This window comes from Anomaloglossus baeobatrachus, chromosome 4, assembly GCF_048569485.1.
Source record: "Anomaloglossus baeobatrachus isolate aAnoBae1 chromosome 4, aAnoBae1.hap1, whole genome shotgun sequence".
Taxonomy (NCBI): Eukaryota; Metazoa; Chordata; class Amphibia; order Anura; family Aromobatidae; genus Anomaloglossus; species Anomaloglossus baeobatrachus.
The window spans coordinates 337,718,779-337,745,669 of record NC_134356.1 but is presented as its reverse complement, the minus strand read 5'-3'; the positions used below and the strand labels follow the sequence as shown (position 1 = coordinate 337,745,669).

At 48.5% G+C, this 26,891-nt stretch overlaps 1 protein-coding gene across 1 annotated transcript; it reads left to right on the top strand.

The window, feature by feature from the left end:
• The first annotated feature begins 21,821 nt into the window (after nt 1-21,821).
• FEZF1 (FEZ family zinc finger 1) lies at nt 21,822-25,561 on the top strand. The gene is made up of 4 exons (XM_075342527.1): nt 21,822-22,887; nt 22,976-23,110; nt 24,510-24,642; nt 24,815-25,561. Exons 1-4 carry the CDS (start codon nt 22,111-22,113, stop codon nt 25,120-25,122), a joined length of 1,353 nt encoding a protein of 450 aa, XP_075198642.1. The 5' UTR covers nt 21,822-22,110; the 3' UTR covers nt 25,123-25,561.
• The last annotated feature ends 1,330 nt before the right edge of the window (nt 25,562-26,891 follow it).

Sequence of the window (26,891 nt, the reverse complement as noted above, 5' to 3'; positions counted from 1 at the left end):
TTCCTGATTCTTCTTCTTTTTCATGTTTGTCACACTTAAATATTTCAGATCACCAAAAAAAGTAAATATTAGACAAAGATTACAGAAGTAAGCACAAAATGAAGATCTTTATTATTAAGGGGAAAAGAAATCCAAGCTTACAGGGCCTTGTATGAAAAAGTGATTGCACCCCCATTAAAACATAAATGAATTGTGGTTTACCACATCTTTAGGAATATGAGTTAAATTTACCTAGCCACACCTAGTCCGAATTATCGCCACACCTGTACTGAATCAAGAAATCACATATATGTGACCTGCCTGACAAAGTGAAGTAGACCAAAACATCCTCAAATGCTAGACATCATGCTGTTAGCCAAAGAAATTTAGATACAAATGAGAAACTAATTTCAATCTATCAGTTTGGAAAAGGTTATAAAGACATTTCTAAAACTTTTGGACTCCAGCAAACCACAGTGAGAGCCATTATCCACAAATGGCGAAAACATTGAATGGAGTAGCCGGACAACCAAAATTACCCCAAGCGTGCAGTGACGACTCATCAAAGAGGCCACAAAAGACCCCACAACAACATCCAAATAACTGCAGGCCTCACTTGTCTCAGTTAGGGTCAATGTTCATGACTCCACCATAAGAAAGAGACTGGACAAGAATGGCCTGCATGGCAGAGTTCCAAAATAAAAACCACTGCAGAGCAAAAATAAGATAAAGGCTCATCTCAGTTTGGCAAGAAAACATCTTGATAATCCCCAAGACTTTTGGGAGAATACTCTGTGGACTAATGAGACAAAGGTTGAATTTTTTGGAAGGTGTATGTCCCATTACATCTGGCGTAGAAGTAACACAGCATCTTAAAAAAGAGACATCATACCAACAGTAAAATATCATTGCTTGGAATACAATGTCAGGGCAGTCCATCATATCCGCTGCTGTGGTTGACACTTCAATGTCAATGCTCAGTCCCCATAGAGAGCATCATGTGGGTGGGACAGCTCTCTCAGCTCTGTTACATTGCTAAATCTAAAAATTCTGATTGTGAACAGCTGCACCCAGTAATCTAACTGATACATTGCTGGATTCAGGATGTATTTGCCTACATCATGCTGCTCTCCGATGAAATAGCAAAAACCTTCTGACAGATTCCCTTTAACCCCTTCAAGACCTTTGACGGATCTAGCCGTCATGGTGCCCTGGTACTTAAAGACCCATGACGGATACATCCGTCATGGCGGAATCGCGGCACCAGAGCACCGGGCACCGCCATCGGTTTTAAAAAACTGTAGATTCGGGAAGGAGAGGACTTGTACCTGACCTCAGGAGGGGTGGTGTCTCCTTCCCGGACCTACGGAGGCTGTGATTGGCTGACGAACGCCGCTCAGCCAATCACAGCCAGTGTTATGTTTCAGCCATTGAAAATGGCTGAAGCATTGATATCCAGCTATGTCAGTGCAGCTGCAGCACTGGCCATTGGCTGGAGCTCAGTGTGCTTTACTGCACCCGCCCCCAGCTCTGATTGGAGAGATCGGCCTTGTGACCCATCTCTCCAAGCAGTACCGTGCATCTGGGACCGGGTGAGCTCGCTGTAGGAGATCGCTCTCCTTAGCTTCTCCCTCCGTGGAATCTGAGGAGAGCGATCCCTGCGGGCGCCCATCTGTGAGTCACAGCCCCCGATCCACCGCTGCCCTGCTCCATGTGCTTCGCCCCTGCTCTCCCGCTGCGCCCCTGCATCTGATGCCGCTACTGTCCCCCTGCATGTGACGCCGCTACTTTCCGGCTGCGCCCCTGCATGTTACGCCGCTACTCAGCAGTAAGAAAGCAGTGGCGTCAGATGCAGGGGGGGCGCAGCGGCGTCAGATGCATGGAGGCATCTGACGCCACTGCTCTCACGCTGCGCCCCCCCCTGCATCTGACGCCACTGCTTTCTTTCTGCTACCTGCTTGTATCTGCCGCTCCACTGCCCCTGCATCTGCCGCTCCACCGCCCCTGCATCTGCCGCTGCACTGTCCCCATCAGCTACTGCACTCTCCCCATCAGTCGCTCCACCACCCCTGCATCTGCCGCTGCACTCTCCCCATTAGCCACTGCACTCTCCCCATCAGCCACTGCACTCTCCCCATCAGCCACTGCACTCTCCCCATCAGCCGCTCCACCTCCCCTGCATCTGCCGCTGCACTCTCCCCATTAGCCACTGCACTCTCCCCATCAGCCGCTCCACCGCCCCTGCATCTGCTGCTGCACTCTCCCCATCAGCCACTGCACTCTCCCCATCAGCCGCTCCACCGCCCCTGCATCAGCAGCCGCACTCTCCCCATCAGCCGCCGCACTCTCCCCATCAGCCGCCGCACTCTCCCCATCAGCCGCCGCACTCTCCCCATCAGCCACCGCACTCTCCTTATCAGCCACTGCACTCTCCCCATCAGCCGCGCCGCCGCACTCTCCCCATCAGCCGCCGCACTCTCCCCATCAGCCGCTCCACTGCCCCTGCATCTGCCGCTGCACTCTCCCCATCAGCCACTGCACTCTCCCCATCAGCCGCTCCACCGCCCCTGCATCAGCCGCCGCACTCTCCCCATCAGCCGCCGCACTCTCCCCATCAGCCGTCGCACTCTCCCCATCAGCCGCTGCACTCTCCCCATCAGCCACTGCACTCTCCCCATCAGCCGCGCCGCCGCACTCTCCCCATCAGCCGCCGCACTCTCCCCATCAGCCGCTCCACCGCCCCTGCATCTGCCGCTGCACTCTCCCCATCAGCCACTGCACTCTCCCCATCAGCCGCTCCACCGCCCCTGCATCAGCCGCCGCACTCTCCCCATCAGCCGCCGCACTCTCCCCATCTGCCGCTGCGCCCCTGCATCTGCCGCTTCGCCCCTGCATCTGCCACCTCACTCCCCCATCAGCCTCGTCGCCCCTGCATCTGCCACCTCACTCCCCCATCAGCCTCTGCCCCTCCCTGATCTGCTGCCTGCTCTCTCCCATCCCCTTAATCCTCTGCCCCCTCTCCCCCCTCCTGGATCTGCTGCAATCCTGCTGCCTAGATCCATTCTGAAAGGTAGCTATCCCCAATCTCACCTCCCACTCCCATTCCACCCTTCCCCTCGCACCCCCTTCCTCCGCTGCTGCTCCATCTGCCGCACCCTCTCCCATCCTCCACCGCGCCCCCTCTCCCATATTCCGCCGCCCCCTCTCCCATCCTACGCCGCGCCCTCTCCCATCCTCCGCCGCGCCCCCTATCCCATCCTTCGCTGCTCCTGCATCCATTGCGCCCTCTTCTATCCTCCATCCATCTTTTTTCCATCCCACCTAGTCCCCCCCCTTTTTGCAGCACATCCGTGCATTCATCCTAATTTTTTTTATGTAAATTAAGAAAGAAATACAAATAAACTTAGTGTAGGGCCAGTAAAATTATACTGTAGTAATCGTCAACTACAGTATTTTTTACTGAATATTGTAAGGGTCAGCCCAGTGCCACACATGAGAGCGATGCACAAGCCTCACTCCGCATCATCCGGCACGGTCGCTCTCTTCCAGACAGGAGTGTGCGGCTGTGTCGGGTGATGCGATGTGAGATTTGTGCATTGCTCTCACGTGTGGCACTTGCTTTAGTGTCAGTTGCAGGCGCTCATTATATATATATATTTTTTTTTTTACTGACGTCTGTATTTTTTATTTTGCCAAACTAATATTTCTTTGTATGGGGGGGTCTAGTTTCCAACATGGGGTCACATGTGGGGGAGCTCCACTGTTTGGGCACATCAGGGGGATCTCCAAATGCAACATGGTGCGGCTAACAATTCCAGCTAATTTTCCATTTAAAAAGTCAAATGACGCTCCTTCCCTCTGGAGCTCTGCCGTGCGTCCAAACAGTGGTTTTCTGCCACATATGAGGTATCAGCGTACTCACAAATTGCCCAACAAATTTTGTGGTCCATTTTATCCTGATACCCCTGTAAAAATTAAAAAATTGAGCCTAAAATAACATTTTTGTGGAAAAAAAAAGTACTTTTTTGTTTTTATGCCTCAATGTATGAAGCACGTGAGGGTTCAAAGTGCTCATTACCCATATATATTTATGCCATGGGGGTCTAATTTCCAAAATGAGGTCACTTGTAGGGGAGCTCCATTGTTTAGGCACCTCAGCGGGTCTCCATACGCAACATGGCATACGCTAATAATTCCAACCAATTTTACAGTGAAATGGCGCTCCTTCTCTTCTGAGCCCCGCCGTGTGCCCAGACAATTACTTTCCACCACATACGAGGTATCTGTGTACTCAGGAGAAATTGCACAATACATTTTATGGTGCATTTTTTTCTGATACCCTTGTGGAAAAAAAAGCTACCTGGTTGAAATAACAATTTCATGGTAAAAAAAAAATATATATATTTTCACGGCTGAACATTCTAAACTTTTGTGAAGCCTCCAGGGGTTCAAAGTGTTCAGTAAACATCTAGATAAATTCAATGAGGGGTCTAGTTTCCAAAATGGGGTCACTTGTGGGGGAGCTTTAATGTTTAGGCACCTCAGGGGGTCTCTAAACACAACATGGCATCCACTAACGATTCCAGACAATTTTGCGTTTGAAAAGTCAAATGTCGCTCCTTGCCTTCCGAGCCCTGCTGTGCGCCCAAACATTTGATTTCCACCACATATGAGGTATCTGTGTACTCAGGAGAAAATGCACAATACATTTTATGTTGCAATTTTTCCTGATATGCTTGTGGAAAAAAAAGCTACCTGGTTGAAGTAACAATTTCGTGGTAATTTTTTTTTTTATTATTTTCACGGCTCAAAGTTATTAACTTTTGTGAAGCCCCCAGAGGTTCAAAGTGCTCAATAAACATCTAGATAAATTCCATGAGGGGTCTAGTTTCCAAAATGGGGTCACTTGTGGGGGAAGTCCACTGTTTAGGCACCTCAGGGGGTCTCGAAACGCAACATCGCATCTGCTAATTATTCCAGACAATTTTGCTTTCAAAAATTCAAATGATGCTCCTTCTCTTCCGAGCCTTGCCGTGCGGCGCCCAAACAATTGATTTCCCCCACATATGAGATATCGGTGTACTCAGGAGAAATTGCACAATTAATTTTATGGTGCATTTTTCCTGATACCCTTGTGAAAATGCTAAATTTTATGGCTAAAGTAACATTTTTGTGTAAAAAAGTAAAATTTTCATTTTTTTCCTTCCACATTGCTTTGGTTGCTGTAAAGCTCCTAAAGGGTTAATAAGCTTTTTGGATGTAGTTTTGAGCAGTGTGAGGGGTGCAGATTTTAGAATGGGGTCACTTTTTGGTATTTTCTGTCACCTAGGTCTCTCAAAGTCACTCCAAATGTGATGTGGTACCTAAAAAATTTTTTTTGTAAATTTTGTTGGAAAAATGAAAAATTGCTGATGAACTTTGAACCCCTCTAACTTCCTAACGGAAAAAAAATTTGTTTTGAAAATTGCGCTGGTGTAAAGTAGACAAGTGGGAAATGTTATATAGTAACTATTTTGTGTGACATATCTCACAGATTTCTGGGCATAAAATTTCAAATTTTGAAAATTGCAAAATTTTCAAAATTTTCGCCAAATTTCCAAAATGTTCACAAATAAACGCAAAAAAATATCGGCCTAAATATACCATTTACATGAAGTACAATATGTCACGAAAAAACAAATCTCAGAATTGCCATGATCCGTTGAAGCGTTCCAGGGTTATAACCTGTCAAAGTGACACTGGTCAGAAATGTAAAAAATGGCCAGGTCTTTAAGGTGAAAACAGGCTGGGGGCTGAAGGGGTTAAAGGAACTCTGTCAGCACAGGGTCACAAGGGTACCACGCCGGAGAGTGGTTCCTTCTATTTCTGTTGTCAGGAGATCATAGCACATGGATTCATGCACACTTGCCAAGGTTAATTTTGCTGACTGTGTAGATATTCCTTTATTTCATGCTGGTAGGGTTAAGTAGATCCTCTGGTCTCCTAAACTCTGAATGAAAGCTATAGCAAGCTGTTCTCTATTGCTATAGCTGCTAGAAAGACTTCCCTCCTAGTACAGGTAATCGCTGGTGATAGTTTCTGCTTTGCTTGCCTCTAGAGGGACTCTGTAAGCTGTGGACCATGAAGCCATTCTGAGAACATTTGCTGTGTGAAAGCTGTGTTGAATTTTTCCCCTTCCCTAGTCCTTTTTGTTTTCCTCATTATTACCACTTGTTGTTTGGAGTACTTTGCACGATTGCTGTTTATTTTACCCCTGTATGTCTAATCCTCTCTGTGTCTTTAACCTAGAGTGGGACTAGCATTCCCGCTGCCCTGTGCACTATTCATGACTGAGTCCAGGGAAAGACAGGGATAGGCTTGTGATTGGCAATGGGGTGAAAGAACCCGTGTACGGACATTAGGGAGTGCAGGGATCAGCCTGAGGTGATTTTAGGAGGTGACGCTGCTCCCCTTTCCCTAGCATCAGGGCCCACCATTATATCGTGCACCCTGTGTGTTACGGCGCTTGCTGAGGGTTCCTGTGTACCTGGCAGAACCACGGTAGTCACAGTGTGACTTGGTGAAGCCGCTCGGTGCAACATTGCAGGGACAAATCATTTATATAAACCTTCCCACCTGCATGTTTTCCCTCTAACTCCACCCCCTCCTCTTCTTTGATTGACTTAATAGAGCCAGAGAAGGGAGGAGATAGAGGGAAAATAAGTAGGTGGGAAGGTCTATGTAAATTATTGGCTCCACCTGTGCTTGGTTTGAACAGTCATTTTGTGCTGGCAGAGTCCCTTTAAAGACTACGGTTATATTATTCCATGTAAGTTCTCCACACAGACCAGAAGTTTTCCATATATGTCAAATGTTTCCATAATCTTATTAGAAATGATCAGTTTTGCTTCTCAGTACAGGACATTCCACTCACATTTATTCTTCTTATTAAATATGTGTTAATGAGCAACATATTCATTTGTATTTGGGCTATATATTCAGCATATACATCGAACAGGGTATAAAAATGAGGTGTGAACAGCCCAAAGGGAGGAAAAGCGGATTTGATCACTTTTGCCTTATACATTATTTCACTCAGAGCAATCAATGAGAGCGTATACAATGGAGGCGGTTGTCTCTGCTGAAGGCTGGGAGATTAGTCACTTGCCCAAGCTCCTGTTTCTCTGCTGCCAGATGATATTGTGCTCGCAGGAGTCCATGCAGAGAGGAAGCCATGCCTACATGTCAAGTGCAGCCTTTAACCAGGCATAGAAGAGCTGGTTATTGTCCTGAATCTGTGGAAACTGCTGCCTGTGATAGACAGGAATCCCTCCATTTCTCTGTACAAGCACTATATGCCCTGGAAGCAGAGCCATGGAAAGTACTTGAGTACCAGCTCCATGTTACAATATCTTTACCACTTACACGAGTGGGATTTATTCAGTCAGGGGCATACAGCTGCATTATGTCCGTGCCTTCCTGGGAGTAGTCAATGAGAACTTCTCACAATTCCAAGTTATATATTACCATCAATAATAAATATTTTATTTCATGGGAGATACTGTACATTTTACATATATATTTATTTATTGCATATAAACTATTTTCATCCTGTGTTTTGCTGCTACAAGCATAATGATTAATATATGCTCATTACTAGTCTTAAGCTGGTGTCACACATAACGACGACGACAACGACGTCGCTGCAACGTCACCATATTCTGTGACGTTGCAGCGACCTCAACAGCGACGTCGCTATGTGTGACACATAACAACGATCAGACCCCTGCTGCGAAATCGCTGCTCGCTCCTAAATGCTCCAGGTCATTTTTTGAACGCTGCTATCCCGCTGCGCCATGCTGATAAGCTGATAATCCTTTTGTTTGACACCGCAGCAGGGACGCTACGCTACGTCTGAAACCACACAACGACCGTCGACATCGCTATGATCACTGCTCCGTCGCTGCTTTTTATACCATGTTTGACAGCTTACTAACGATCATCTATGGTCGCTGCTACGTCACAGAATATGGTGACGTTGCAGCGACGTCGTTGTCGTCGTCGTTATGTGTGACCCCAGCTTTAGCAATAATCCTTACAGCTGGAAGCCAAGTCTGATTAGACAATTCTATTGAAATGATAGATAGCACTACCTGTAAGGTGCAGAAAGTGGGTCTGCTCTCAGGAGTGGGAAGGAAAGCAATGTCCAGCAGCGAAAAGGTGCACCTGCTCGGGTATGTAGGTACTGGCCACTGGTGGAAGCCTGCGCCAAATCTCTAAGGTCTGATCTCTATGGGATGCTACTATGAAGAGATCCCCACAGAATGCAGAGATAGATAGATAGAGAGAGAGAGAGAGAGAGAGAGAGAGAGAGAGATAGATAGATAGATAGATAGATAGATAGATAGATAGAGGGATAGATAGAGGGATAGATAGAGGGATAGATAGATAGATAGATAGATAGATAGATAGATAGATAGATAGATAGATAGATAGATAGAGGGATAGATAGATGATAGATAGATAGCTGGATAGATAGATAGATAGATAGATAGATAGGCACTGTAGCTAGATAGATGGATAGATAGATAGAGAGAGAGATAGATAGATAGATAGATAGATAGATAGATAGATAGATAGATAGATAGATAGATAGATAGATAGATAGATAGATAGATAGAGGGATAGATAGAGGGATAGATAGAGGGATAGATAGATAGATAGATAGATAGATAGATAGATAGATAGATAGATAGAGGGATAGATAGATAGCTGGATAGATGATAGATAGATAGATAGATAGATAGGCACTGTAGCTAGATAGATACTGTAGATTGACAGATACTATAGATAGATTAGATAGATACTATAGATATAATAAATAGAGTGATAGATAGATAGATAGATAGATAGATAGATAGATAGATAGATAGATAGATAGATAGATAGATAGATAGATAGATAGATAGATTAGATAGATAGATACTGCAAATACATAGATGGAGGGATAGATAGAAAGATAGATTAGATAGATACTGTAAACAGAGAGATGATGAGATAGATTAATACTGCAGATAGATGGATAGCGAGATGGAGGGATAGATAGAAAGATACTGCAGATAGAAAGAGTTGCTGTAGATAAAGAAAGATACTGTAGGTAGAAAGTCCAAATAGATATTAAGAGATACTGTAGATAGATACTGTATATAGATAATGTAGATGGATAGATACTGAATATAGATAATGTAGATGGATAGATACTGTATATAGATAATGTAGATGGATAGATACTGTATATAGATAATGTAGATGGATAGATACTGTATATAGATAATGTAGATGGATAGATACTGTATATAGATAATGTAGATGGATAGATACTGTATATAGATAATGTAGATGGATAGATACTGTATATAGATAATGTAGATATATACTGTAAATAGATATATACTGTAGATAGAGATACAGCAGAGAGATACTATAAATAAATACTGTATATAGATATATACCATAGATAGATACGATCGATGGATCGATGGATGGATGGATAGATAGATAAATAGATACTGAAGATAGATAGATGGATAGATAGATAGAGGGATAGATAGATAGATAGATAGATAGATAGATAGATACTGAAGATAGATGGATACTGCAGATACTGTACATAGATACTATAGATACTGTAGATAGATACTATACATAGCTAGATACTGTAAATAGATACAGTAGATAGAGAGATACTGTAGATAGATACTGTATATAGATATATACTGTAGACAGATACTGTAGATGGATACCACAGATAGTGTAGATAGATAAATACTGTACATAAATACTATAGATTGTTACTGTAGATAGGCAGATAGATGTTGTATATAGATAGATAGGAGATAGATACTGTAAATAGGTAATATAGCTAGAGAGATATACTGTAGATACTGTATATAGATATATACGGTAGATAGATATTGTAGATGGATAGATATTGTATATAGATACTGTAGATGGATAGATACTGTAAATAGATAGATACTGTATATAGATATATACTGTAGATAGATGGATACTGCAGATAGGCAGATAGATACTGTGGATATATACTGTAGATAGAGAGATAATTGTACATGTATACACAAATAGATAATTGTACATAGATACTGCAGATAGATATATAGATAATATATTGGAGATGAGTTTGGAGATATGAGTGATACTTTTGTAGATGAGAATGATGCGTAGCTATACATACTTAGAGGATACTGAAATATAAATAGATATTGTAGACAGAAGATTGATAGATACATAAATAGATAATTATACCTAGCTAAGAACATAGATACACAGAAATATAGATGAGATCATTCTAAAGGTAAGTGGAGGGAAAATACAGTGATAAGGTGAAACTGAAATAAAACTGGACTTATAAAGTGAATGTAGTCATCGGATAATTTCTGTAGAGTACTGATATATAGAATGTCACACACATATTTAGAGTTGTATTTCTTTTTTGCTGTTTATTATGGTTTGTTGTTTTTTCCTGTAAGATGCAATGTACTCAGTGATGCACCTCGCCGCTTAGCTTCTTGCTTCTATCAAACATGAACGAGTATTATCGCATTTTGGAGCCGATGACCAAATGATGAACAAGTGCAGACATTTGGGGAAATCTGTTTTCCATCCCCCCAGCCCCAGTCCTCTGGCTGCTCGGTGTGTGTGACATTAAATTGTACCGATGTGTGAGATTGGCGCAGTGCAATTCATAGAATGAATGAAAGTGACACATGGCAGCCATACAGTTCCCTGACATATGGTCGTGGCTCCAAGCAGTGATCATTACATTATTGTGCCCTGTCCATGGCACATTGCCCACTATGGGCACAGATCTCATCATATCCAACAGGTTGTATAAACGTCCAGGCCACATAACGCAGCACTGTGAATCCGATACTAGGAGAAGGCGGCAATTAAAGTATTAACTAAGATCCATCTGCTGCTCAGCTCCGGCTCAGCCCCTCCTTTGTCTGCTGCTCAAGAAAACGACCAGTATACAAAGGGTGAAGGCTGAAAAAAGACACCCGGACTAGAGACCTGCTCATCCGAGACACCGGTCTCCCCTGCCCCGATTATCCGGAAAGCCAAAGAAACAGCAAGTTACTAGATGGAAAGGGCTCAGAATCCAGGGTGACATGGAAGGATGGCTGTGATGGGGAAGAAAACAACCAATGCTGCAGTGTATGACAGTATATGATTATCACTTCCACAACCCCCCAAAATGAGTATGGGAGATGATAGATAGATAGATAGATAGATAGATAGATAGATGATAGATAGATAGATAGAGAAATAGATGGATAGATAGATAGATGGGTAGATAGATAGATAGATAGATAGATGGGTAGATAATAGATGGGTAGATAGATAGATGATAAATAGAGGGATAGATAGATAGATAGAGAAATAGATGGATAGATAGATAGAGAAATAGATGGATAGATAGATAGATGGGTAGATAGATAGATAGATAGATAGATAGATAGATAGAGAAATAGATAGATAGATAGATAGATAGATAGAGAAATAGATGGATAGATAGAAAGATTATAGATAGATAGAAAGATTATAGATAGATAGATAGATAGATAGATAGATAGATAGATAGAAAGATTATAGATAGATAGATAGATTATAGATAGATGGATAGATAGATTATAGATAGATGGATAGATAGATTATAGATAGATAGATAGATAGATAGATAGATAGATAGATAGAGAAATAGATGGATAGATAGATAGATGGGTAGATAGATAGATAGATAGATAGATAGATAGATAGATAGATAGATAGATAGATGGGTAGATAATAGATGGGTAGATAGATAGATAGATGATAAATAGAGGGATAGATAGATAGATAGAGAAATAGATGGATAGATAGATAGAGAAATAGATAGATAGATAGATAGATGGGTAGATAGATAGATAGATAGATAGATAGATAGATAGATAGAGAAATAGATAGATAGATAGATAGATAGATAGATAGAAAGATTATAGATAGATAGATAGATTATAGATAGATGGATAGATAGATTATAGATAGATGGATAGATAGATTATAGATAGATAGATAGATAGATAGATAGATAGATAGAGAAATAGACGGAGAAATAGATGGATACATAGATAGAGAAATAGATAGAGAAATAGATGGATAGATAGGTAATAGATAGAGAAAAAGATGGATAGATAGATAGAGAGACAGATAGAGAAATAGATAGATGGATAGATAGAGAAATAGATGGATAGATAGATAGATAGATAGATCATAGATAGATAGAGAAATAGATAGATAGATAGATAATAGATAGATGGATAGATGGATGGATAGATAGATAGATAGGTAATAGATATAGAAATAGATGGATAGATAGATTAATAGATAGATGTTAGAATCGCAGATAAATGGATAGATAGATGTTAGATAGATAAATGGATAATTTTAGATAGATACATAGATAGATGTTAGACAAATATATAGACAGATGTTGGATAGATAAATGGATAGTTAGATAGATTATAGATATATCGATTGATAGATAGATAGATGTTAGATTCATAGATAAATGGACAGATTGATGTTAGATGAATGGATAATGTTAGAAAGTTAGATAGATACATAGATGTTAGTTAGATAGATATATAGACAGACGGATGGATAAATGGATAGAGAGATAGATAGATAGATAGATAGATAGATAGATAGATAGATAGATAGATAGATAGTATGACCCAGGCCACGTTGCCTCATCTATATTTGTAGATACCCAGTAATTGCGCACATGTGGGCTGTTTGTGGGATGTGTTCTTGCCTTTGGAGCATACTGCGCTGTAATAAAGGTCCGTGCCATGAAGCCGCTATACATTACACAGGAGCAGCCTCTTTGGTAGGGTCGGTGCCAGGTCTATAATAAGCACATGCAATCCAGAAAACCCTGATTATTCCCCCATTTGGGAAGAGATGCTCAGCACTGTACTGCTTGCTGTTCTGCACCTGACAACCTTCCTGAGTGGATTCCCACCCTTCCTGCTGAGGAGTAACGGTGGGCTGTGGAGTGAACTCGCTCTCACTGGCTGCTCTGTATGAGTCTCTGAGTGAGGGACTGTGTGAGGCTCTGAGTGAGGGACTGTGTGAGGCTCTGAGTGAGGGACTGTGTGAGGCTCTAGGGACTGTGTGAGGCTCTGAGGACTGTGTGAGGCTCTGAGTGAGGGACTGTGTGAGGCTCTGAGTGAGGGACTGTGTGAGGCTCTGGGGACTGTGTGAGGCTCTGAGTGAGGGACTGTGTGAGGCTCTGGGGACTGTGTGAGGCTCTGAGTGAGGGACTGTATGAGGCTCTGAGTGAGGGACTGTGAGAGGCTCTGGGGACTGTGTGAGGCTCTGGGGACTGTGTGAGGCTCTGAGTGAGGGACTGTGTGAGGCTCTGGGGACTGTGTGAGGCTCTGAGTGAGGGACTGTATGAGGCTCTGAGTGAGGGACTGTGAGAGGCTCTGGGGACTGTGTGAGGCTCTGAGTGAGGGACTGTATGAGGCTCTGAGTGAGGGACTGTGAGAGGCTCTGGGGACTGTGTGAGGCTCTGAGTGAGGGACTGTATGAGGCTCTGAGTGAGGGACTGTATGAGGCTCCGGGGACTGTGTGAGGCTCTGAGTGAGGGACTGTCTGAGGCTCTGAGTGAGGGACTGTCGGAGGCTCTGGGGACTGTGTGAGGCTCTGAGGGACTGTATGAGGCTCTGAGTGAGGGACTGTATGAGGCTCTGAGTGAGGGACTGTATGAGGCTCTGGGGACTGTGTGAGGCTCTGAGTGAGGGACTGTATGAGGCTCTGGGGACTTTGTGAGGCTCTGAGTAAGGGACTGTGTGAGGCTCTGAGTGAGGGACTGTATGAGGCTCTGAGTGAGGGACTGTCTGAGGCTCTGAGTGAGGGACTGTATGAGGCTCTGGGGACTGTGTGAGGCTCTGAGTGAGGGACTGTATGAGGCTCTGGGGACTTTGTGAGGCTCTGAGTAAGGGACTGTGTGAGGCTCTGAGTGAGAGACTGTCTGAGGCTCTGAGTGAGGGACTGTATGAGGCTCTGGGGACTGTGTGAGGCTCTGAGTGAGGGACTGTATGAGGCTCTGGGGACTGTGTGAGGCTCTGAGTAAGGGACTGTGTGAGGCTCTGAGTGAGGGACTGTATGAGGCTCTGGGGACTGAGTGAGGGACTGTGTGAGGCTCTGAGTGAGGGACTGTTTGAGGCTCTGAGTGAGGGACTGTGTGAGGATCTGGGGACTGTGTGAGGCTCTGGGGACTGTGTGAGGCTCTGTTAGCACCTCTCTGAGGGTCTGTGTGAAGCTCTGAGTGACGTGCTGTGATGGACTGTGTGAGGGTCTGTTGGCATTTGTGTGAGACTCTGTCAGCACCTGTGTGAGGCTCTGAGAGAGTGTCTATGTGAGGCTCTGACAGAGGGTCTTAGTGACGCGCTGTGAGGGTCTGTGTGGGATGAGATGCTCAGCACTGTACTGCTTGCTGTTCTGCACCTTTCAACTTTCCTGAGTGGATTCCCACCCTTGCTGTTGAGGAGTTACCATGGGATGTGGAGTGAACTAGCTCTCACTGGCTGCTCCGAGTGAGGGACTGTGTGAGGCGCTGTTAGCACCTGTGTGAGGCTCTCGGTGAGGCGCTGTTAGCACCTGTGTGAGGCTCTCGGTGAGGCACTGTTAGCACCTGTGTGAGGCTCTCGGTGAGGCGCTGTTAGCACCTGTGTGAGGCTCTCGGTGAGGTGCTGTTAGCACCTGTGTGAGGCTCTCGGTGAGGCGCTGTTAGCACCTGTGTGAGGCTCTCGGTGAGGCGCTGTTAGCACCTGTGTGAGGCTCTCGGTGAGGCGCTGTTAGCACCTGTGTGAGGCTCTCGGTGAGGCGCTGTTAGCACTTGTGTGAGACTCTCGGTGAGGCGCTGTTAGCACCTGTGTGAGGCTCTCGGTGAGGCGCTGTTAGCACCTGTGTGAGGCTCTCGGTGAGGCGCTGTTAGCACCTGTGTGAGACTCTCGGTGAGGCGCTGTTAGCACCTGTGTGAGACTCTCGGTGAGGCGCTGTTAGCACCTGTGTGAGGCTCTCGGTGAGGCGCTGTTAGCACCTGTGTGAGGCTCTCGGTGAGGCGCTGTTAGCACCTGTGTGAGGCTCTCGGTGAGGCGCTGTTAGCACCTGTGTGAGGCTCTCGGTGAGGCGCTGTTAGCACCTGTGTGAGGCTCTCGGTGAGGCGCTGTTAGCACCTGTGTGAGGCTCTCGGTGAGGCGCTGTTAGCACCTGTGTGAGGCTCTCGGTGAGGTGCTGTTAGCACCTGTGTGAGGCTCTCGGTGAGGCGTTGTTAGCACCTGTGTGAGGCTCTCGGTGAGGCGTTGTTAGCACCTGTGTGAGGCTCTCGGTGAGGCGCTGTTAGCACCTGTGTGAGGCTCTCGGTGAGGCGCTGTTAGCACCTGTGTGAGGCTCTCGGTGAGGCGCTGTTAGCACCTGTGTGAGGCTCTCGGTGAGGCGCTGTTAGCACCTGTGTGAGGCTCTCGGTGAGGTGCTGTTAGCACCTGTGTGAGGCTCTCGGTGAGGTGCTGTTAGCACCTGTCTGAGGCTCTCGGTGAGGCGCTGTTAGCACCTGTGTGAGGCTCTTGGTGAGGCCCTGTTAGCACCTGTGTGAGGCTCTCGGTGAGGCGCTGTTAGCACCTGTGTGAGGCTCTCGGTGAGGCGCTGTTAGCACCTGTGTGAGGCTCTCGGTGAGGCGCTGTTAGCACCTGTGTGAGGCTCTCGGTGAGGCGCTGTTAGCACCTGTGTGAGGCTCTCGGTGAGGTGCTGTTAGCACCTGTGTGAGGCTCTCGGTGAGGCGCTGTTAGCACCTGTGTGAGGCTCTCGGTGAGGCGCTGTTAGCACCTGTGTGAGGCTCTCGGTGAGGCGCTGTTAGCACCTGTGTGAGGCTCTCGGTGAGGCGCTGTTAGCACCTGTGTGAGGCTCTCGGTGAGGCGCTGTTAGCACCTGTGTGAGGCTCTCGGCGAGGCGCTGTTAGCACCTGTGTGAGGCTCTCGGCGAGGCGCTGTTAGCACCTGTGTGAGGCTCTCGGTGAGGCGCTGTTAGCACCTGTGTGAGGCTCTCGGTGAGGCGCTGTTAGCACCTGTGTGAGGCTCTCGGTGAGGCGCTGTTAGCACCTGTGTGAGGCTCTCGGTGAGGCGCTGTTAGCACCTGTGTGAGGCTCTCGGTGAGGCGTTGTTAGCACCTGTGTGAGGCTCTCGGTGAGGCGCTGTTAGCACCTGTGTGAGGCTCTCGGTGAGGCGCTGTTAGCACCTGTGTGAGGCTCTCGGTGAGGCGCTGTTAGCACCTGTGTGAGGCTCTCGGTGAGGCGCTGTTAGCACCTGTGTGAGGCTCTCGGTGAGGCGTTGTTAGCACCTGTGTGAGGCTCTCGGTGAGGCCCTGTTAGCACCTGTGTGAGGCTCTCGGTGAGGCGCTGTTAGCACTTGTGTGAGACTCTCGGTGAGGCGCTGTTAGCACCTGTGTGAGTCTCTCGGTGAGGCGCTGTTAGCACCTGTGTGAGTCTCTCGGTGAGGCGCTGTGAGCACCTGTGGGAGGCTCTCGGTGAGGCGCTGTTAGCACCTGTGTGAGGCTCTCGGTGAGGCGCTGTTAGCACCTGTGTGAGGCTCTCGGTGAGGCGCTGTTAGCACCTGTGTGAGGCTCTCGGTGAGGCGTTGTTAGCACCTGTGTGAGGCTCTCGGTGAGGCCCTGTTAGCACCTGTGTGAGACTCTCGGTGAGGCGCTGTTAGCACTTGTGTGAGACTCTCGGTGAGGCGCTGTTAGCACCTGTGTGAGTCTCTCGGTGAGGCGCTGTTAGCACCTGTGGGAGGCTCTCGGTGAGGCGCTGTTAGCACCTGTGTGAGGCTCTCGGTGAGGCGCTGTTAGCACCTGTGTGAGGCTCTCGGTGAGGCGCTGTTAGCACCTGTGTGAGGCTCTCGGTGAGGCGCTGTTAGCACCTGCGTGAGGCTCTCGGTGAGGCGCTGTTAGCACCTGTGTGAGGCTCTCGGTGAGGCGCTGTTAGCACCTGTGTGAGGCTCTCGGTGAGGCGCTGTTAGCACCTGTGTGAGGCTCTCGGTGAGGCGCTGTTAGCACCTGTGTGAGGCTCTCGGTGAGGCGCTGTTAGCACCTGTGTGAGGCTCTCGGTGAGGCGCTGTTAGCACCTGTGTGAGGCTCTCGGTGAGGCGCTGTTAGCACCTGTGTGAGACTCTCGGTGAGGCGCTGTTAGCACCTGTGTGAGGCTCTCGGTGAGGCGCTGTTAGCACCTGTGTGAGGCACTCGGTGAGGCGCTGTTAGCACCTGTGTGAGGCTCTCGGTGAGGCGCTGTTAGCACCTGTGTGAGGCTCTCGGTGAGGCGCTGTTAGCACTTGTGTGAGGCTCTCGGTGAGGCGCTGTTAGCACCTGTGTGAGACTCTCGGTGAGGCGCTGTTAGCACCTGTGTGAGGCTCTCGGTGAGGCGCTGTTAGCACTTGTGTGAGGCTCTCGGTGAGGTGCTGTTAGCACCTGTGTGAGGCTCTCGGTGAGGCGCTGTTAGCACCTGTGTGAGGCTCTCGGTGAGGCGCTGTTAGCACCTGTGTGAGGCTCTCGGTGAGGCGCTGTTAGCACTTGTGTGAGGCTCTCGGTGAGGCGCTGTTAGCACCTGTGTGAGGCTCTCGGTGAGGCGCTGTTAGCACCTGTGTGAGGCTCTCGGTGAGGCGCTGTTAGCACCTGTGTGAGGCTCTCGGTGAGGCGCTGTTAGCACCTGTGTGAGGCTCTCGGTGAGGCGCTGTTAGCACTTGTGTGAGGCTCTCGGTGAGGTGCTGTTAGCACCTGTGTGAGGCTCTCGGTGAGGCGCTGTTAGCATCTGTGTGAGGCTCTCGGTGAGGCGCTGTTAGCACCTGTGTGAGGCTCTCGGTGAGGCGCTGTTAGCACTTGTGTGAGGCTCTCGGTGAGGTGCTGTTAGCACCTGTGTGAGTCTCTCGGTGAGGCGCTGTTAGCACTTGTGTGAGGCTCTCGGTGAGGCGCTGTTAGCACCTGTGTGAGGCTCTCGGTGAGGCGCTGTTAGCACCTGTGTGAGTCTCTCGGTGAGGCGCTGTTAGCACTTGTGTGAGGCTCTCGGTGAGGCGCTGTTAGCACCTGTGTGAGGCTCTCGGTGAGGCGCTGGTAGCACCTGTGTGAGGCTCTCGGTGAGGCGCTGTTAGCACTTGTGTGAGGCTCTCGGTGAGGCGCTGTTAGCACCTGTGTGAGGCTCTCGGTGAGGCGCTGTTAGCACCTGTGTGAGGCTCTCGGTGAGGCGCTGTTAGCACCTGTGTGAGGCTCTCAGTGAGGCGCCGTTAGCACCTGTGTGAGGCTCTCGGTGAGGCGCTGTTAGCACCTGTGTGAGTCTCTCGGTGAGGCGCTGTTAGCACTTGTGTGAGGCTCTCGGTGAGGCGCTGTTAGCACCTGTGTGAGTCTCTCGGTGAGGCGCTGTTAGCACTTGTGTGAGGCTCTCGGTGAGGCGCTGTTAGCACCTGTGTGAGGCTCTCGGTGAGGCGCTGGTAGCACCTGTGTGAGGCTCTCGGTGAGGCGCTGTTAGCACTTGTGTGAGGCTCTCGGTGAGGCGCTGTTAGCACCTGTGTGAGTCTCTCGGTGAGGCGCTGTTAGCACCTGTGTGAGGCTCTCGGTGAGGCGCTGTTAGCACCTGTGTGAGGCTCTCGGTGAGGCGCTGTTAGCACCTGTGTGAGGCTCTCGGTGAGGCGCTGTTAGCACCTGTGTGAGGCTCTCGGTGAGGCGCTGTTAGCACCTGTGTGAGGCTCTCGGTGAGGCGCTGTTAGCACCTGTGTGAGGCTCTCGGTGAGGCGCTGTTAGCACCTGTGTGAGGCTCTCGGTGAGGCGCTGTTAGCACCTGTGTGAGGCTCTCGGTGAGGCGCTGTTAGCACCTGTGTGAGACTCTCGGTGAGGCGCTGTTAGCACCTGTGTGAGGCTCTCGGTGAGGCGCTGTTAGCACCTGTGTGAGGCACTCGGTGAGGCGCTGTTAGCACCTGTGTGAGGCTCTCGGTGAGGCGCTGTTAGCACCTGTGTGAGGCTCTCGGTGAGGCGCTGTTAGCACTTGTGTGAGGCTCTCGGTGAGGCGCTGTTAGCACCTGTGTGAGACTCTCGGTGAGGCGCTGTTAGCACCTGTGTGAGGCTCTCGGTGAGGCGCTGTTAGCACTTGTGTGAGGCTCTCGGTGAGGTGCTGTTAGCACCTGTGTGAGGCTCTCGGTGAGGCGCTGTTAGCACCTGTGTGAGGCTCTCGGTGAGGCGCTGTTAGCACCTGTGTGAGGCTCTCGGTGAGGCGCTGTTAGCACTTGTGTGAGGCTCTCGGTGAGGCGCTGTTAGCACCTGTGTGAGGCTCTCGGTGAGGCGCTGTTAGCACCTGTGTGAGGCTCTCGGTGAGGCGCTGTTAGCACCTGTGTGAGGCTCTCGGTGAGGCGCTGTTAGCACCTGTGTGAGGCTCTCGGTGAGGCGCTGTTAGCACTTGTGTGAGGCTCTCGGTGAGGTGCTGTTAGCACCTGTGTGAGGCTCTCGGTGAGGCGCTGTTAGCATCTGTGTGAGGCTCTCGGTGAGGCGCTGTTAGCACCTGTGTGAGGCTCTCGGTGAGGCGCTGTTAGCACTTGTGTGAGGCTCTCGGTGAGGTGCTGTTAGCACCTGTGTGAGTCTCTCGGTGAGGCGCTGTTAGCACTTGTGTGAGGCTCTCGGTGAGGCGCTGTTAGCACCTGTGTGAGGCTCTCGGTGAGGCGCTGTTAGCACCTGTGTGAGTCTCTCGGTGAGGCGCTGTTAGCACTTGTGTGAGGCTCTCGGTGAGGCGCTGTTAGCACCTGTGTGAGGCTCTCGGTGAGGCGCTGGTAGCACCTGTGTGAGGCTCTCGGTGAGGCGCTGTTAGCACTTGTGTGAGGCTCTCGGTGAGGCGCTGTTAGCACCTGTGTGAGGCTCTCGGTGAGGCGCTGTTAGCACCTGTGTGAGGCTCTCGGTGAGGCGCTGTTAGCACCTGTGTGAGGCTCTCAGTGAGGCGCCGTTAGCACCTGTGTGAGGCTCTCGGTGAGGCGCTGTTAGCACCTGTGTGAGTCTCTCGGTGAGGCGCTGTTAGCACTTGTGTGAGGCTCTCGGTGAGGCGCTGTTAGCACCTGTGTGAGGCTCTCGGTGAGGCGCTGGTAGCACCTGTGTGAGGCTCTCGGTGAGGCGCTGTTAGCACTTGTGTGAGGCTCTCGGTGAGGCGCTGTTAGCACCTGTGTGAGTCTCTCGGTGAGGCGCTGTTAGCACCTGTGTGAGGCTCTCGGTGAGGCGCTGTTAGCACCTGTGTGAGGCTCTCGGTGAGGCGCTGTTAGCACCTGTGTGAGGCTCTCGGTGAGGCGCTGTTAGCACCTGTGTGAGGCTCTCGGTGAGGCGCTGTTAGCACCTGTGTGAGGCTCTCGGTGAGGCGCTGTTAGCACCTGTGTGAGTCTCTCGGTGAGGCGCTGTTAGCACTTGTGTGAGGCTCTCGGTGAGGCGCTGTTAGCACCTGTGTGAGGCTCTCGGTGAGGCGCTGGTAGCACCTGTGTGAGGCTCTCGGTGAGGCGCTGTTAGCACTTGTGTGAGGCTCTCGGTGAGGCGCTGTTAGCACCTGTGTGAGGCTCTCGGTGAGGCGCTGTTAGCACCTGTGTGAGGCTCTCGGTGAGGCGCTGTTAGCACCTGTGTGAGGCTCTCAGTGAGGCGCCGTTAGCACCTGTGTGAGGCTCTCGGTGAGGCGCTGTTAGCACCTGTGTGAGTCTCTCGGTGAGGCGCTGTTAGCACTTGTGTGAGGCTCTCGGTGAGGCGCTGTTAGCACCTGTGTGAGTCTCTCGGTGAGGCGCTGTTAGCACTTGTGTGAGGCTCTCGGTGAGGCGCTGTTAGCACCTGTGTGAGGCTCTCGGTGAGGTGCTGGTAGCACCTGTGTGAGGCTCTCGGTGAGGCGCTGTTAGCACTTGTGTGAGGCTCTCGGTGAGGCGCTGTTAGCACCTGTGTGAGTCTCTCGGTGAGGCGCTGTTAGCACCTGTGTGAGGCTCTCGGTGAGGCGCTGTTAGCACCTGTGTGAGGCTCTCGGTGAGGCGCTGTTAGCACCTGTGTGAGGCTCTCGGTGAGGCGCTGTTAGCACCTGTGTGAGGCTCTCGGTGAGGCGCTGTTAGCACCTGTGTGAGGCTCTCGGTGAGGCGCTGTTAGCACCTGTGTGAGTCTCTCGGTGAGGCGCTGTTAGCACTTGTGTGAGGCTCTCGGTGAGGCGCTGTTAGCACCTGTGTGAGGCTCTCGGTGAGGCGCTGGTAGCACCTGTGTGAGGCTCTCGGTGAGGCGCTGTTAGCACCTGTGTGAGGCTCTCGGTGAGGCGCTGTTAGCACCTGTGTGAGGCTCTCGGTGAGGTGCTGTTAGCACCTGTGTGAGGCTCTCGGTGAGGCGCTGTTAGCACCTGTGTGAGTCTCTCGGTGAGGCGCTGTTAGCACCTGTGTACTCAGCAGGGCAAGGCCACTTGTCGGAGCCTGCAGACAGACACCAGGAGAACTATCCTCCGAGGAGGCTTGCTTGATAAATATAGCCGGCTCCGTTCTCCTTCTCCCCGTGCTCTTCTTGCAGGATGATGTCATGTGGAGGCAGGAAGGCTTGCTCTGAGCCTGGTGCAGGGCATTGCGCCGCCCTTCCCTCCGCCGCCCCCTCCTCTCTGGGCGGGGGACTCTAATCTCCAATAAAAGTAGTAGCCTACCACAAAAAAAGAGAGAGGAAAAAAAAAAGAAAGGGAAAAAAACTTTTTTTTCTGTTGACTGTTGGAAACGAATTGAGCAATTATCTAGTTTACCTTCTCCTCTTGGAAGTTAACGATTGGCGAGATCTTTACTGCGTTATTGACACAACACATCCCATTGAGCGGCCTGGTGGCAATAAGTAGTGATTGCTCCGGTGTCATTGCTGCTCCTTGTCATGTGGAATGGATTGGCACCTGTCCACTAGGCTGCTCTTCGTGGGGTTCTACATCACCATGAAGATCATGATTGTCCCACTCCCTGCACATCCATGACAAGTGGGGAAGGTGGTGTCTGGGAAGAAGACAACTGTTGGAGCAGGTAGGACATGGACAATAGTCTCCAGCACAGAGGAACTAAAGTATTTCCCGGCAGAGAACATCTGCCCAGCAGAGCCACCATGATCAGCAGCTCCAAGCCACTAGCCTTCTCTATTGAGAGGATTATGTCAAGGACTCCAGAACCCAAATGTCTCCCGGTGCCAAGTTTTTTGCAGGGTTCTGTGCACAAGGGGGAGCAGAAACAAGCCCTTCACCTCAACTCCTCATCCATCCCCTGTATGATCCCATTTGTACCCGTCACTTATGAACATTGCCCTAAACTAGGGCTCACTAGTGCTGAACTGAGGAAGAGCCACCAGGACTCGGCGCCATCCTTCAGCTGCAATGAGCTGCTGAACTGCGCCGTGGCTCTAAAGGGAGACTTTCCCCCTCTTCAGCAGTACAAACTGGTCCGACCCCGAGTGGTCAATCACTCCTCATTCCACGCCATGGGCGCAGCTCTATGCTACTTCAACAGAGGCGATGCCCCCTGCCACCCCGCTGCCAGTATAAACATCCACCCCGTGGCCTCCTATTTCCTGGGCTCCCCCCTGCACCAACCTCACAAGTCCTACCTGGCAGAAAGGAACAAGCTGGTGGTCCCATCCGTGGAGAAGTATCCATCAGGGGTCACCTTTAAGGACCTGTCCCAGGCGCAATTCCAGCACTACATGAAGGAGAGCGCACAAAGCCTTTCCGACAAGATCGGGTATAAATCGGCCAAGTTCAGCAGCGCTGCTCCAAGCAACAAGCCCAAAGTGTTCACCTGCGAAGTTTGCGGCAAGGCAAGTATCCCCCTAACATCGGCATCATCACCTGCCGGAGTGTCCCCCCTGCACAATGAAAAATAGCATTTTATTTTCTCTTCTAAAGGTCTTCAACGCACATTACAACTTAACCCGACATATGCCGGTGCACACAGGCGCCAGGCCATTCGTCTGCAAAATTTGTGGCAAAGGATTTCGCCAAGCCAGTACCCTATGTCGGCATAAGATCATCCATACACAGGTACAATCATTCATGTCAGCAGCAGCAGCATTATCATTAAAGATGAATAGGTACAAATCCCATTAAAAGAATGCACTGTGCGTTATTGCGCATTGGAGGGATAGAATACGCGGGAGGTATCGGGATTGTATGCTTAGTCCTATAGGAAAGTCATTATTATTATTATTATTATTATTATTATTATTATCATTATTATTATTATTATTATTATTATTATTAGAGGGATAGAATACGCGGGAGGTATCGGGATTGTATGCTTAGTCCTATAGGAAAGTCATTATTATTATTATCATTATTATTATTATTATTATTATTATTAGAGGGATAGAATACGCGGGAGGTATCGGGATTGTATGCTTAGTTCTATAGGAAAGTCATTCTTCTTCTTCTTCTTCTTATTATTATTATTATTATTATTATTATTATTATTGAGATGGAATACGCGGGGTATCGGGCTTGTATGCTTAGTCATATAGTAAAGTATTTATCATTATTATTATTATTATTATTATTATTAGAGGGATGGAATACGCGGGGGTATCGGGCTTGTATGCTTAGTCCTATAGGAAAGTCATTATTATTACTATTATTATTATTATTATTAGAGGGATGGAATACGGGTATCGGGCATGTATGCTTAGTCCTATAGGAAACTAATTAATAATAATACTAATAAAAATAATAATAATAATGACTTTCCCATAGGACTAACCATACAAGCCCGATGCCCACCGTGTATTCCATCCCTCGAATAATAATAATAATAATAATAATAATAATAATAATAATCATAATCATAATCTATAATGATTCCTTACAACCTCTAATTACTGATGGGATAGCAGTGATTGTAGTTATTGGCTTGGGCATCACACAGAATGAAAGGCAGCCATAGCTGGATAATATCTCCATAATCATTGCTTGTGTTGGCGAATACTTTAGACTGATAAGTAATTTATATATTATTAAATGGTAATGTCTAACCTGAAAATTTTTAAATTCCTTATGTGAAGACATTGAATTATAGTAATTAGTGAATGATTAGTTTGAAAAAATACCATTAGAAATATGAAATTAAATACATAAAATAATATGGTATTATTATACCTTTTTACAATTCTTTTACCTTATTTATAATAAGGTATTGTAATAATGCATATTTTAGCACACTTAGAATAGTAGGATGGTCTGATATTATCAGTCTAAGTTATTATTATTAGTTATACAATACTTTTTGCAGAAATAACACTTGTTTCTAATAAAATCCGTTGAATGAAGCCATTCTGGAGGGAATATGGTAACAAACAGTTCGGATACTTAGAAATGTTGATGCTTTTTTTTGTGAAAACATTTTTTATTATGGTAACAACCATTTAGTGTTTTTTTCACTCTTGTCCAGGAGAAGCCCCATAAATGTAACCAGTGCGGGAAGGCGTTCAACAGGAGCTCCACGCTGAACACGCACACCCGGATCCACGCGGGGTACAAGCCGTTCGTGTGTGAATTCTGCGGCAAGGGCTTCCATCAGAAAGGTACATGTCGGGGCCATCTAGGATAACACGTTGCGCAGGCTGCTAATAATGGGCAGATCATGTGCAGCTCTGAGAGTAGTGATCATCAGGAATTAGTGTGGAGAGGAACACGAGCAGGGTGGGAATTGGGAAATGATCACTTGAAGTGAATGGTGCTTATTAATGGTTGCAGGGAATTACAAGAACCACAAGCTCACTCACAGCGGGGAGAAGCAGTTCAAGTGCAATATCTGTAACAAGGCTTTCCACCAGGTCTACAACCTGACCTTCCACATGCACACCCACAACGACAAGAAGCCCTTCACCTGCCCCACCTGTGGAAAGGGCTTCTGCAGGAACTTCGACCTGAAGAAACACGTGCGCAAACTGCACGACACCCACAGTGGAGGGGCCCCAGCTGGGCAAGAGGACCTGCTGCCAGCATCCAGGGAGCAGCCCCCCAGGACCCAGAGCCCAGCCCCGCAGAAGGGCATGTACTGACAGCTGGCCCTCTGCTGCCCTCCTCCATGGAGACCTGGGCTGATCCCTGGAATCACAGCTTTGCCCGGTGCTAACTGCTCTTCACAAGACGTTTACAGAACCTTGGCCGCTGGACTGGGGGTCGTTATAACGGTGGTACCCCCAAGTTAGTGCATGCCCCTGTTATTACTATGATTTGAGTATTCTAATCATTTGTGTTCTGTATATGGCTGCCCCCATACAAGAGATGACTGCTGTATATCTATTTATTATTTCATATGTATTATTCTATTTATTGTAAATATTCAGAGTTTATTTCCGTTGTGTTTGTTCACCGCTGTCCCCCAATGCCCCCCCCCCTCTGCTGCTGTCGTGCAGGGTGCAGACCTCCTCTATATTGATGATGAACCGATGTATCATGATGATGAGTTTTATTCTTGCACGTAAAATAAATGGTTTACTTGTGGCTCTGAATGTACAGGGGGTCAGCAGTGATTGTGGGGTCTGTACAAATGCGCCTCTCAAAAGCAGGTACGGGAGGATGGGCTGCAGCGGGTCCAGGGGTGGGAGAAGGCTGCTAAGCCCCGATCTGCCACCCTCCGCAAGATAGGAGGGAAAAGGGAGAAACGAGGGCAATCAGAGGCTCCTGGTACAACATTATCACAACATGTATGCAGCCTTGTGATGAGCTAGAGATGCTGAAACCTAAACTGACCATCCATAGGAAAAGCCTGTATGTACAAACACTAGAACCGCACAGGAGAAGGCAGGTCAGCCACACAGTCTGTACACTGCACAGTGGACGCATGCGGCTCACACCATCCATAGGAAAAGCCTGTATGTACAAACACTAGAACCGCACAGGAGAAGGCAGGTCAGCCGCACAGTCTGTACACTGCACAGTGGACACATGCGGCTCACACCATCCATAGGAAAAGCCTGTATGTACAAACACTGGAACCGCACAGGAGAAGGCAGGTCAGCCGAACAGTCTGTACACTGCACAGTGGACACATGCGGCTCACACCATGCATAGTAAAAGCCTGTATGTACAAACACTAGAACCGCACAGGAGAAGGCAGATCAGCCGCACAGTCTGTACACTGCACAGTGGACGCATGCGGCTCACACCATCCATAGGAAAAGCCTGTATGTACAAACACTGGAACCGCACAGGAGAAGGCAGGTCAGCCGCACAGTCTGTACACTGCACAGTGGACACATGCGGCTCACACCATCCATAGGAAAAGCCTGTATGTACAAACACTGGAACCGCACAGGAGAAGGCAGGTCAGCCGAACAGTCTGTACACTGCACAGTGGACACATGCGGCTCACACCATGCATAGTAAAAGCCTGTATGTACAAACACTAGAACCGCACAGGAGAAGGCAGATCAGCCGCACAGTCTGTACACTGCACAGTGGACGCATGCGGCTCACACCATCCACAGGAAAAGCCTGTATGTACAAACACTAGAACCGCACAGGATAAGACAGGTCAGCCGCACAGTCTGTACACTGCACAGTGGACACATGCGGCTCACACCATCCATAGGAAAAGCCTGTATGTACAAACACTGGAACCGCACAGGAGAAGGCAGGTCAGCCGAACAGTCTGTACACTGCACAGTGGACACATGCGACTCACAGGATAGGCGACACCCGGTGCCTCAAATCGACATCTATCAGATTACATTTGGAGGACTATGTGTTCCGATTTTATAGTATAAAGTTATCGTCTGTCAGAAGCGGAGAGGATACATCTGCATCATGGTGCTTCTTTGCACTG

Excerpts from the sequence above, each read along its gene's own strand:
- FEZF1 (XM_075342527.1), top strand. The coding sequence starts at position 22,111 with ATGGACAATAGTCTCCAGCACAGAGGAACTAAAGTATTTCCCGGCAGA. Across the intron at positions 23,111-24,509 it reads ATAAGATCATCCATACACAG|GAGAAGCCCCATAAATGTAA; the intron begins GTACAATCATTC and ends ACTCTTGTCCAG. Across the intron at positions 24,643-24,814 it reads CAAGGGCTTCCATCAGAAAG|GGAATTACAAGAACCACAAG; the intron begins GTACATGTCGGG and ends TAATGGTTGCAG.